Below are 12,764 nucleotides of genomic sequence, written 5' to 3' on the forward strand. Positions count from 1 at the left end.
ATATATGGGCTTCCCTGGTCCTCAGGTTCCTCTCACATCCTCAAAGATGTGCAATTAAAGTTAATTAGTAATGTAAACGTGGTCCTAGTATGGGCGGGTCAGTGCATTATCATGGCCAGCGACCCCTCCAGGTCTACTTCCCGTCATGCTGCCTGATTAGGCTCCGGGACCCCCAGATCCCGGAATTGGATTGTTTTCCAGAATGTTAAGTTTGTCCGCACCACTCTGCGGAGATGCTGCCATGTATTTATTTATTTTGTGACTTCGATTTCACTAATCTGTGTTTGTCCGGAGTGTGTAGGTCGAGTCTTCGCTACGCTCAACCTGGCTGCCCAACCTTACCTCAATTTCTGCTCTCCGTCCCGCCTTGCTCGGCCGCGCAAAGTCAGACTCGCTCCAGGCATTGTAGTCCTGCTTCCATCGATAAGGGTTTCCTTGTTAAAGCCAGCTTTACCAGGTTGAGACTGGCTTCTCTTCTGTGACGGAATACCCAAATACAGTCCCCAGCCAGCGCCGTCTCGGCTCCATGGAAACGCGTCCTCTGCTGCAGCGGCGGTCCTACGGCTGTCGTCACCCCTCCCTTCCCGCCTCTCGTGCCCTCCCCTTTTCGCGCTCACTCACATGCACTGTTTTGTGTCCCGGTCTGGACGGGGCGAGGTGATGTCATTGCAAACTTCACTCCGTCCCATTCAGACGCGCCGCTTTTTTCTACGCTTGCTGTGAAAACTGAGCAGAAGCAGCGGCTGCTGCATTACAATCAGACCGAGTTGCCGAGCAGTTTATTATTTTTTTATACATACAAATCACCCGAAATTTAACAATCCGTACAAGGACAAAGGCTAATCTTCTGGAAGCCCTTCGTGGCGAGGGCGAGTGGGGAAAAACTTGGAAAGTTGGAAAAATGAACCGGAGTTTTAATAAGTCTCAGTCATTGCGGTTTCTTGACTGCACTGCCGTGGAAGTTAAAAGCAAGGTAAGAGGAGAGATTTCAATTCTTGAAGCTTTTTTGTCGGGTCCTTTTTAATGTTTTTGCATTAGCCAGATTAAAGAGCAAGATGAGCTTTTGCAGATTAGCGTGCAGTCTGTCGAAGGAGGGGGTCGCCGACTGCCGCTTCCTGGTGTTGTAAATTTGAGCACTGATACCGATGAAGGGGGCCGTCTTGAAAAGCACTTTCTATGAACAACGGGCGGCTTCTTTTAAGGGATCATGGACTCATCATACTCCGAGTTTCGGATTCGATGGAGGGGAGGAACGATGCCTGAGCTAGTCATCTGCACAACAAGTATCAGAAAAAGTTTCAGTGATCTGTAAACGTATGACCACCTTGAGAGATTCTGCACCGAACCTCCGCGCGGCCGAGTTGTAATTTTATCCCAAATGCTAGACATATTTCGTTGAGAGACCCGTTTCGTTTCTTTCAGTCGGGCAATAAGTTGGATCGCAAACCCGCATTCTGAATCGCGAACGGCCGAAAAAAAATCAGCATAACGGCACCATATCTTGGGTCGTCCCTGTTGCCAGACTTTAATTCAGTCCTTAAACTTGTTATGAGCAGTTGCTCTTTCAGGTGTTTCCTCCCGATTTTGGATTAAGGGTCAATTTTTTTTATTTACGCTCAGTTCTAAAGTAAGCACGTTGTACTCGTGCGTCTGCTGTATTCACGAAACCCTTTTAGGTGTAGGTTGTACACCCGAACGGTGATCGACCCCTATCGGGAAGTCCAATTAGGCAAATGTGAACACAGAGGGGTTTGAGATGGCTCACTTTAAAAGTCGCGCCCACACAATGCTGATAAAAAGTTGCCGTGCAAGCCCTTCTTGCTTGGCTTGTCTGCGCCCACAAAGCCTCGAATATATCGCTATTCAGGTGTAAAAAAATGGAATTGCACGTGTTTAGAAAAGATAATCCATTGCAAAATATTATTGTGTTTTCACCCCCTTACCACACTTTATTAGTCAGTTATTTTGAATTGTTCCACTTCTCTTCCAGTACGATGTTCGGATCGGTAAATGGAACCAATAGTATTGAACACATTACTCCTCAATCGGCTTCACTACATTGGCAGCCCATCAGATATTCATCCATCCATTTTCCAACCCGCTGAATCCGAACACAGGGTCACGGGGGTCTGCTGGAGCCAATCCCAGCCAACACAGGGCACAAGGCAGGAACCAATCCTGGGCAGGGTGCCAACCCACCGCAGGACACACACAAACACACCTACACACCAAGCACACACTAGGGCCAATTTAGAATCGCCAATCCACCTAACCTGCATGTCTTTGGACTGTGGGAGGAAACCGGAGCGCCCGGAGGAAACCCACGCAGACACAGGGAGAACATGCAGACTCCACGCAGGGAGGACCCGGGAATCGAACCCAGGTCCCCAGATCTCCCAACTGCGAGGCAGCAGCACTACCCACTGCGCCACCGTGCCGCCCCCATCAGATATTAAATCACTTAAATTTTGGGGTACATACTAGAAAATAAAAGGCAATACTCGTTTTTATTGCACTGTAGATACCATAAACTGTTCATGTAGGAGAACATATGTGTCCTATAAAAGTAGACATTTAAACATATACATTTTAATGGATTTTGGTTTTTGACCATCCTCTTAAAAAATAATGACTCCTGATTGGCACTTTACTGGGTTTTGTGGTTACTCATAGAATCATTAATGGACCAAGAACCATTTTATTCTGGTAAAGTTTCTTTGCAAATGAAATTGGTTCTTTAAAGGCTCCTAATATGTGGAAAAAAAAGAACTCTTTAATATTTAGTAGGCTAGTAAGATAGTAATAGATCAAGAAAATCTGACCCGAATCTGTGTTATGGTATGCTGAGAGAGTGCTTCAAAAATCAGGAACCCATTGGGATATCACAGATTTGTTATCATCTGTTCTTGGTTATTTAAGGAACCTGTTACAATATCAGTAAATATGGATGGACTTTCCTCAACCAAAAATGTTTCCTCAATGGCATCACTCTGCAGAATCAGTGTGCCACCTTTATGGCAATCGGAAGGTTGCCGGTTCGAATCCCGTAAATGCCAATAGGGACTCTGCTATTTTGGGCCCTTGAGCAAGGCCCTTAACCTGCAATTGCTGAGCGCTTTGAGTAGTGAGAAAAGCGCTATATAAATGCAAACAACAATTATAAAAAACAATGCTGTTTTGTCAGAAAAAAGCATTGTAGCCCTGACAATGTACTCTGTTCGTGGCCTCTGCATGGTAATCAGACAAGTAAGAATTTGACTACACAGGAACTATGCAGGAAATACTATAACTACATACCTATAATGAAATGATTGAGCAAGCAGTGCAATCAGTGACCACATACAACCAAATAATCTTTGCTTTAAATTAACATCATCAGGAAACCAAGACTGATCACTCAGTGCAAGAACCATTTGACATGTCAGTAGTTTCTTTCCAGCAGCCATCACTCCGGTTAGCTTAACATTTGATTCCTTTCTGTCTTCTCCAGATTCACAGCCACTTAAGAGTATATTCAACCTAAATAAGTTTCCCTGTAAACATTACTGGACTATGTGTCATTGTAAATTCCATATATTATCATATGTATTCATTTTGTAATGTGCAGAGGACTATAATGTCAGTTGCTTTTGCATATAGTATAATTGTGATGTCATATGTTGAATATGACTAGTCATCAACTGTAGGTAATGATTTTGTATCTTCATCTGTAACAGAGTCATATTTTTAACAGCTACGTTTTTTGGCAAAAAAAGTTTAATTCATTAAAAGCCCTACTGAAATAATAGTAAAAGATTATTCTTTTTTTCATTTGTAATATCATATAATATCATAATTAATTGTAGTCATAATAATTGTAATATCATAATCATTCAGTTTGAGCAGTGTGTGATGTGTTTTAGGGAATGAGAGAGACTGAAAAGAAAGAAAGGGAGTGTGAGCAATCATTCAAGTTAAGTAGTTGCTGTGTTTGTCTTTCATCTTGATGAAGAGTTTCTCAGCCGATTATCACTTAATAATAAAACAACATTCAAATCCTGCATATGGTCATGGCTTTTTTTTTTTTTTTTTTAATACAGATTATCCACTGTAAATATCTGTCACTTATCAATTATCAGCTAGTCCCACTGTGCATATATTAGTATGAGTTCCACATTAGGCTGGTATCACACTACACAACTGTTCCAGTTATTTCCAGCCTTCACCTTTATTTACATAATCATGAAGTCTGGGTGAATCGCAGCACAGATAAATAGATCACATGCGACTGAGAGTCATGTAGTGTGTCATCTCATTACAACACTAATCAAACAGGTTGGATTTTTGTCTTAGGATATAGTTTATGTATGATAGTCAAAAAACCGTGAAATAGAAATGAGTTTTGAATAGCACAAACTGAGAGGCTTTCTTGTCCAGTGTTTCATATTTGTAATACTTTGCCAGAATGAAGAAAAAGACGGATTAAGACCACCCTAACCCTAACTCACCATACCTGTAAAACATTCATGTAGTTATTGGTACAGTTAGATGGCACATGGGCGGCACGGTGGCGCAGTGGGTAGCGCTGCTGCCTCGCAGTTGGATGATCTGGGGACCTGGGTTCGCTTCCCGGGTCCTCCCTGCATGGAGTTTGCATGTTCTCCCCGTGTCTGCGTGGGTTTCCTCTGGGCGCTCTGGTTTCCTCCCACAGTCCAAAGACATGCAGGTTAGGTGGATTGGCGATTCTAAATTGGCCCTAATGTGTGCTTGTTGTGTGGGTGTGTTTGTGTGTGTCCTGCGGTGGGTTGGCACCCAGCCCAGGATTTATTCCTGCCTTGTGCCCTGTGTTGGCTGGGATTGGCTCCAGCAGACCCCCGTGACCCTGTGTTTGGATTCAGCGGGTTGGAAAATGGATGGATAGATGGCACATTCGCTGGCTGTCAAAATGCAGCCAGCTCACAGAACTTTGGAAGTTTAAAACTGTGCTGAGAAGTTGTGAGAGAGGTGCATAATCCATCATCACCTGCAGTTCCTAGTTGTGCAATATGTCACCCTCAAGGCAATGAGATTCTGCAACTTCAGTCATTAAGGATTACATCCTCTCTGACTCAAAGTCATGTGAATGAGCTGTCAGCTTCAGATTTTAAAAACTACTGAGACTCTCCACAGGTGATATATTGAAATTCATCTGTTTTTTTAAAGGGTCATTCTGGTTAACCAGTTTTCTTTCATTGTTTATCATGTGAATTGAAAAATCAAGTATGGATGATTATTTTTAAAGTTGATGATCAATCAGGAAATATCATGCCCATCGACATTTTGCAGAAAACTGCATGGAAGCAAGCAGAAAGTCAATCAAAATATTGTGCGGCATTTTGTTTTTCACTTTTAACTGACTTAGCAATGATTCAAATTCACTCTTATCACTTGCTCTTACATAAACAGGTACCGGCAAACATCTGTATCTGGCTCTCTGGCGACTCCAAAATTCTGCAGTGCAACTCTTCAGCTGAACAACTTGTGTGCAGTCTGTGGAAAAAAACATACATTTAAAACAAATGTTGATTATCTTGAAAAGGTTGTGTGGGGAGGAAGGTTTTCAGTAGGATGTCATGTTTTTGCTTTGAAATGAGTTACTAACACTGCCATCTTGTCTCAGAAATAGATAGATAGATAGATACTTTATTAATCCCAATGGGAAATTCACAATGAGCTAGGCAATAAACATACATACTGTACATGGAGCCATAGTGTCACAATTTATTGTCTCTGAAATCTTTAAGGGATGCTCCCTGCTCACCAGAATAAAGGTGACACATAGCTGTTTAGCTACTGAGATAAACCCACTATTTATGCAGTAATCTGCATGTCCAAAGATTTTCCGGTGGTGGTCCATTATTAACAGGGAATTGTCAGCAAGCGTAGTGACATCATAAAGGTAATGAAATTTGTATTTTCAAAGGAAGCCTTAAAATCCACCCTTTCTCTTTCCGATTTTTAGATTTGCTATTACTCTTTAATTTTTTCTGATTCTTCTGTAACTGCAATAGTGATTATTGATCCACTTTTGTTTGAAATATATGGGGGTGTAGTGTCAAACCTTAACACTATACTTGAGTGCTATAGTTAGGTTTGTTTTTTTGGGACAAGCTCACACACAAAATGAGGCATCATGTACTGATGGAAGATCCACTTCCACTTTTTGAAGATAAAGTGGATGTTGCAGGCTTCATGATACATTTGTTAGGGTTGTGATTTTCTGCCTTCCTTAATTTGCTGTGCACAATATGTGATGGTATACCAAACTTTCTCAAGAAAGTAGCTGGCTAAAAGTATAAGGGCATGTATAGCTATAATTCAACATGGATCAAAAAGCTCAAGTTGCCATCTCCTAAAATTTTCTCTATATGGTGGTTGAAAAATGTTTGCTTTAAATGTAAGATTAGCTCTTACATTAGGTTCAATAAATACTTTTTAAGGAAAAATCTATAGTTTATTATGCTTAGTTGTTGCCTTAAAGTAGATTCCTCAGAGGCGAGTGTGTTTGTTTATGTATTTGAATGTATCCTCTTTAATAAAAGGATATGTGTCTATGTGTCCATCCAGTTGTTATGTCTCCATTATCCAAAGATGGCACATCACAAACATTAGCACTGCTTTTACGACTCCTATACCCATTTGCATGTAATAGAGACAGAGCAACCAGACAGACACGCTGCACTGCAGCCTTAATCCACCTTAATAAAAAGACAAGTGTTTGCGTGTTTGCCCAGTTGTTATGCCTCTATCATGTGTTGTGTTCTGTCTTGCTTTGCATTTGTCATCCCAACAGAAGGTGCATCACAAACATTTGTTGTATTAAAATGCATTGCATTTCTCAGTCCAGTAGAATGCATGTCACAAACATTTGTAGTAATGAATTTTATAACTACAAATGTTTGTGATGTGCCATCTGTTGGAATGAAAAATTTAATACATTTTATTAGAACACGCATAGCAAAATATGTTCCAAGAAATGGTGCACTGCAAACAGTAACACTGAGGGCTATGTTGATTAGTTAGATTTCAACTCCTCTTAGACAGGTTGCACAGCTAGTGTAATATACAGAAGAACATCCTGTTACACAATTGAAACATCTCTAGGCACTGCATATACTGGAAAGCTCCTGGACAACCCCATAAAGTGCACCTAAAGTACAGCAAATGTGATTTTGCCTATATCTTTTAATATGTACAGTATATATACATTTGTATATATGTTTATAAATAGCTTGAAACACAATGTAACAGTGTTCAATAATTTTATTTACCGTTCAGCTCCACACATGAGGCTACAGCAAATTAAGACAGTAGCACCTTGTAAAAGTGTAATATATCCAAAGTTTGAACTGAGCACTGTTTCACAAAAATCAGTAAGCCAGCTAATATTTATACACGAGGAGGTAGATGTGGTAATATGGATCAATAGTGTGAGAGCTGTGCAGCATGTTTCTCCTTGTGCCACAGTAGTAGACAGTAAAGTACAAGAGGTGTGCATCTCTTTCTTTCTTGGGCACTATGCAGTGTAGAGTGTGAGAGACCAACAGTATGAGAAGAGTGGGTTTCCCTTTTTCCCCCCAAGTCACTGCATGGCAACATGAGTGGAACAGAGCGAAAGTACAAGGAGAGGGACATCTGGTTTGTTCTCACGTTGCTGTGGATGAGGTGGAGTAAGAGTATCGAAGGTTGCTTCACGTGTAACAGTGCAGCACAGCATTTTTGTAAAAGCAAGATTACGGAGGCCTTGATCTCCCTTTTCCTGCAGCATCACACATGGAAGAGAATGAGGCCCTTGCTGCTTTTCATTTTATGTTCAAACATACAGTTGAAGTTACCTGAATTGAAGTAGTTTAAGTTACGGTTCAACTGTATATCAAGCTAGTACGTGTAAGTTATTTCCACACTAAAACGTTAAACTGAAGGTTAAAGGCATAATTTGGCTATATATCTGATGTTTTATAGATGGACAGAACTTTATTTGTCCCCAGAGGGAAATGTGGCTTTTTACAGAAGCTCTTTAAATAGATAAATACATAACTAGGTATGTAAGTAAATAAAAAAATATACACACACACTTTGGTCTGAACATACACCAGAATGATACTAAAGCAAGAATATTCAAAAGTGAGACATTATGCAGGTGTATTGCTGTTGGTATAAAGGAGCCCTTGTCATATTTATTGAGTCACTTCTGCTGAATACTATGTTAGCTGAACATCCACAGTGTTTGTGTGTCGGAGGATGTGCAGCATTGTTCATATTGGCACTCAGTTTTGTTTTAATTCTCTCCTTTGCTTCTACCTCCAGGGGGTCTAGAGTGTGCCCTATAACTGAGCCTGTCCTTTTAACTAACTTGTTGATTCAGTGGGCCTCTCTTGAAGTGATGTTACCAGCCCAGCATACAGTACCACATCATACAACAGAAAATTGCACTGGCTGTCACAGAGTTATAGAAGATGTGAAGGATATCACTACCCACGTTAAAGGAACGCAGTCTCCTAAGGAAAAAGAACCTTCTTTGCCCTTTCTTCTATAGTTCCTCTGTGTTCTGAGACCAGTCTAACCTGTCATTAGTGTAAACCCCTAAGGACCTATAAGAGTGAACCACCTCTACATCCACTCCTTGAACAGTGACCGAACATAGAGACTCTTTAGTGACGTGAAAGTCAATAACCTGTTCCTTGGTTTTGATGATGTTAACATGCAGACCATTTTCTTTGGACAAAGAAACAAACATTTCTACCTGACTCTTATAGTCTGTCTCATTACCTTTATTAATACACCCCAAAAGTGCAGAATCATTTGAGGATTTCTGCAAGTCACATTTCTTGGTGTTATATTTATAGTCTGAGGTATACAGAGTAAAGAGAAAGGGAGACAGGTCTGTTCTTCGTGCTGCTCCAGTGTTGCTCACATCCGTATGGAAAATCTTATTTTTTCAACATTGCAATGATCTTTGCATATTTTACTTTTTCTTTAGATTGATTGATTATTCTAAAAGGTCCTGTGTGTGCGTTCGTGCGTGTGTGTATGCATGTACAGCATAGAAAGAACTTATGCACAAATATAGGCTTTAGCACTCCCGTGACCAAGAATTAAATTAGGTAGGTCAGAAAATTTAATGTCATATTTAATTATCATTCATCCATAATTATCCGTTCACATTTTCTAACCTGCATGACGACGTTCAAAGTTGTCTGGAAATTTTTAATTTCCCCTCATGTAACTAAATTTATTCTTACACGTTCTTAACCAACCTATCCAGTTTTAGGTCATGTTGCAGTTGGGTGAATATAATGGCAACATTGGGTGCAAGGCAAAAAGCAGCTGTCGACGAAACAGCAGTATATCCCAGGGCACACCCATTCATTCTGGGCCAAAGTAGGGTCACCAGTTAGCCTAACTTGCGTGGCTTCAAGATTTTGGTCATCACTGTGGTGTTTTGAATAATTATTGCTGAAGCTGACTCTTAACTCTTTATTTTATCATACTACTGTTTTGTACATTCATTGCTTTTCCTAACATTTTCTGACATCTCCGTATGCATCCCCCAGTGTTTTATTTCTTTGTGATTTATCTTATATATTTTAACATTTTGTTTTGTTACATCCAAATCAGGGTGGCAGTGGAGCTGGGGCCTATCATGGCAGCATGAGGCAGATAGCAACCTATGACACTTTAAATTTTTGTGTGTTTTGCAAAGAACCTCTGATAGGCAACCAATATCTTCAGTGTTCATTTAAGTGGGTTAGAGTAAAAGTTTGAAAAAATATCATAGGCATCATATGCCACAGCAGACTTTCTAGATGAGACATCAAATACTGTAGAGGAGGGTCTGTAAGACTCCATGGTTGTTACCAAACTTTTATTTTGAGAAAGTGACTATCAAATATAGTTACCAATGTCCACTTCACATCTAATATTACCAAAATGAGCTATGGCTTAAAGAAACCAGAACTACAACAAGCAAGTTCTGAAAAAAAATACTGCTGAATGATTGGAAGACAAAAATAACTCATCTATCCTCATCAATCCTTTTATTTATATATATATATATATATATATATATATATATATATATATAGCTTTAGAATTCAAAAAAGAGATGGAAACAATTTTGGTCACTCAACAGTGTAATTGCAAAAAGAAAAGAGACTGTTTACTTTTCCTTTGTTGGAATATTTCTTCTGGAAGATGGAAAGGTTTTAAGTTTCTTTGTGGATGGAAGATCATTCTTTTCTTTCTAAGCCCTACTGTTTTGACCATAATATAGTTAACTTCTTCTTGAGAACAAATGAATCATTTTTGAGAGATTGTTAAACCATTTACATAAAACTGGTATCTTAAGTTGTATTTAGGTTTTATTACCAATGTGAATGCCATTCTGAATCTGGGTCAAAATGTTCAAATGGCTGTAAAGTTTTGCTTGCTAGTGCATTACATGCACTCTTACACATTGCAGAATTTTTATGTTCATTATTTATAATATAATAATTTTCACATTATGTAAAAGCATTAACAGCATTTCAGGAGACTATTTCAAGGTATGTTTCTAGTAGGGATGGAACTGAACCATCAATAATCTAGCTGTACTACCAGTCTAAGATGGGCTAAAATCTAAATAATCAATGTAAACCGCAGCATTAATGTTTGCAGTGAACCTTGCAATGTATATGACTCTGTTAAATGCCATTTAGTATGGGATTTGTAAATGTAGTACTATTGTTTGTGATGTACCATCAATTGCAATGGCAAATACAGCACATTTTATTACTACAAATGTTTATGATGTGTCATCATTTGGAAGACACACACACACAGACCCTTATGCTTTTATTAAGGTGGATTTAGATAGATAGATACTTTATTAATCCCAAGGGGAAATTCACATACTCCAGCAGCACCTTACTGATACAAAAAACAATATTAAAGATTGATAATAATGCAGGTAAAAACAGATTTACAAACAGGAATTGGCAGCTTATCTAGGCTTGTTTACCATCTTGTGCCCACTGCCACCTGACTGTAATCCACCTTGATAATCACATCTTCTTAGAATTCTGATTATAAAAAAAATACATTTGCATATTGCCCCTTGGAGTACCGTTTCATTCCACTGGTTGAGAAGCCCTTAGTTTATTTTAAAAACTGCAGTCTACCCATAAAGCCCTCATTTAGCCATAGGAAGTTTTGTAGCATGCACCCACCTTCATTCATTATTTGACTGATCAAACGCTACCTGCATGTAATGTGCTCAGAAACACATTCAGATGCTGCTGTAGGTTGTTTGTGAAAGGTGGCTGCATATATTGCTCATTGAAACACATTGTCTTACCAAAAGGTACCAGATATAAAGGTGTTGATTTACTCTTATTACCTGCTGTGGTCCTTTATAATGTTGTTAAGGGGATATTAATACAATTTATGTAAAGAACTACTGTTCAGTTTATTGACTTACTGCCTGTGGTGAGAGCATCAACAAATCTACCTCTAAAAATTCATGTTTAAATCGCCTCTAGTTTTAAACATGCAGCCTTCATTGTGATTATGCATGCATTGCTCAACTGAAAACCTTGGATCACCTGATGCATTTATAAGTATTTATTTATTTATTTGTTTATCTATCTGTTCAAGCAGATCATCTATTTAAAATATCAGACAAGTGCATGACCTAGATAGTTTTATTAAGTGATAACTGGCTAAGGAAATGACCATTCTTTAATGGGGCTGAGGTTTATTCACTCATCTTACAACAAATCATTCTGTTTGAACAGACAATTATTTACAATATACAAAAAGCAGTCAAAATGTCACCACTGTTTAAAATGTCAGTACTTAATATCAAGAAATGCTGTTGGGTCTCCTTTATATCTACAGCAGTACCCCTTTATAGTGCCTCATTGTGACTGTAACTGCTCTTTTTTGTCTTTAGCCAAGTCAGAGGTTTTCTTTGTTTTTAGTAATTCTGGTGTTTATTTAAAGGAGGTGGTTGTTGTGGTGTTTTATTTATTTTTTTATTGAGCTTCTATATATGTAACTATGTAATATATGTATGTATGTATGTATATCTGTTACATAGGGCTGTCCCTATCTGTCTATCCCGTCTATCTAAACATAGAATGTAACACTGATCAAAGATCATTAAGATCTGGGGTCATGTAATATGCTAGTATATGGCACCATGCTGTATACCTACCTTTAAATATTCAGTGTGGGGTTACCAAGCACTACTGAGCATGCTGAGCCCATCAAGGAGAATCACATGCCTGAAATTTAAATACGAGTTCAAATCCCAATAAGGCTACTATTAGCACACAGTGTACTACACTTCATATTGCTTCAGTGGGTTATGTACAGTAAATATGTGGTTTCGGACCTAAATACCATTTTAAAATGAAATTGTGTTTACATGCCATCACTTGACCCTTAAATCCCCATTCCAGCATTTTAGTGGGGAAAAAGTGTTTTCGTTGTTGCATGACCAGTCTTCCTTTTTGGTACCAGAAGTTCACAAGATTTAGTCATGTAAAAACAATGATGTGCAATACACTCTGCCAAGCAGATGTTTTTGTTTTGATGTGGCACTACACAAAATGTAGTGGGTACTGCTGCCTAAAATGTAAAATTTTACTTTCACAAAATGTGTTTGGCAGACTTGAAAGGTTCTGTAACACTTGTAGATGAAGCATGAATGGAAACTGGAAAAACAAAGTTTATAGCTTATAATTGGAATTGGCCTTAAAATT

The 12,764-nt window shown here is 38.9% G+C and overlaps 1 protein-coding gene across 1 annotated transcript in view; it reads left to right on the forward strand.

Moving 5' to 3' along the window:
- Nucleotides 1-634: 634 nt before the first annotated feature.
- LOC114663444 (partitioning defective 6 homolog gamma-like) overlaps nucleotides 635-12,764 on the forward strand; it is a 115,110-nt gene continuing 102,980 nt past the window's right edge. The window contains exon 1 of the mRNA XM_028817178.2: nucleotides 635-973. Within this exon, the coding sequence (XP_028673011.2) occupies nucleotides 902-973 (72 nt within the window). The 5' untranslated portion in view covers nucleotides 635-901. The remainder of the gene's footprint in view (nucleotides 974-12,764) is intronic.

The sequence above is a fragment of the Erpetoichthys calabaricus genome, chromosome 13, assembly GCF_900747795.2.
Source record: "Erpetoichthys calabaricus chromosome 13, fErpCal1.3, whole genome shotgun sequence".
Lineage (NCBI taxonomy): Eukaryota > Metazoa > Chordata > Cladistia > Polypteriformes > Polypteridae > Erpetoichthys > Erpetoichthys calabaricus.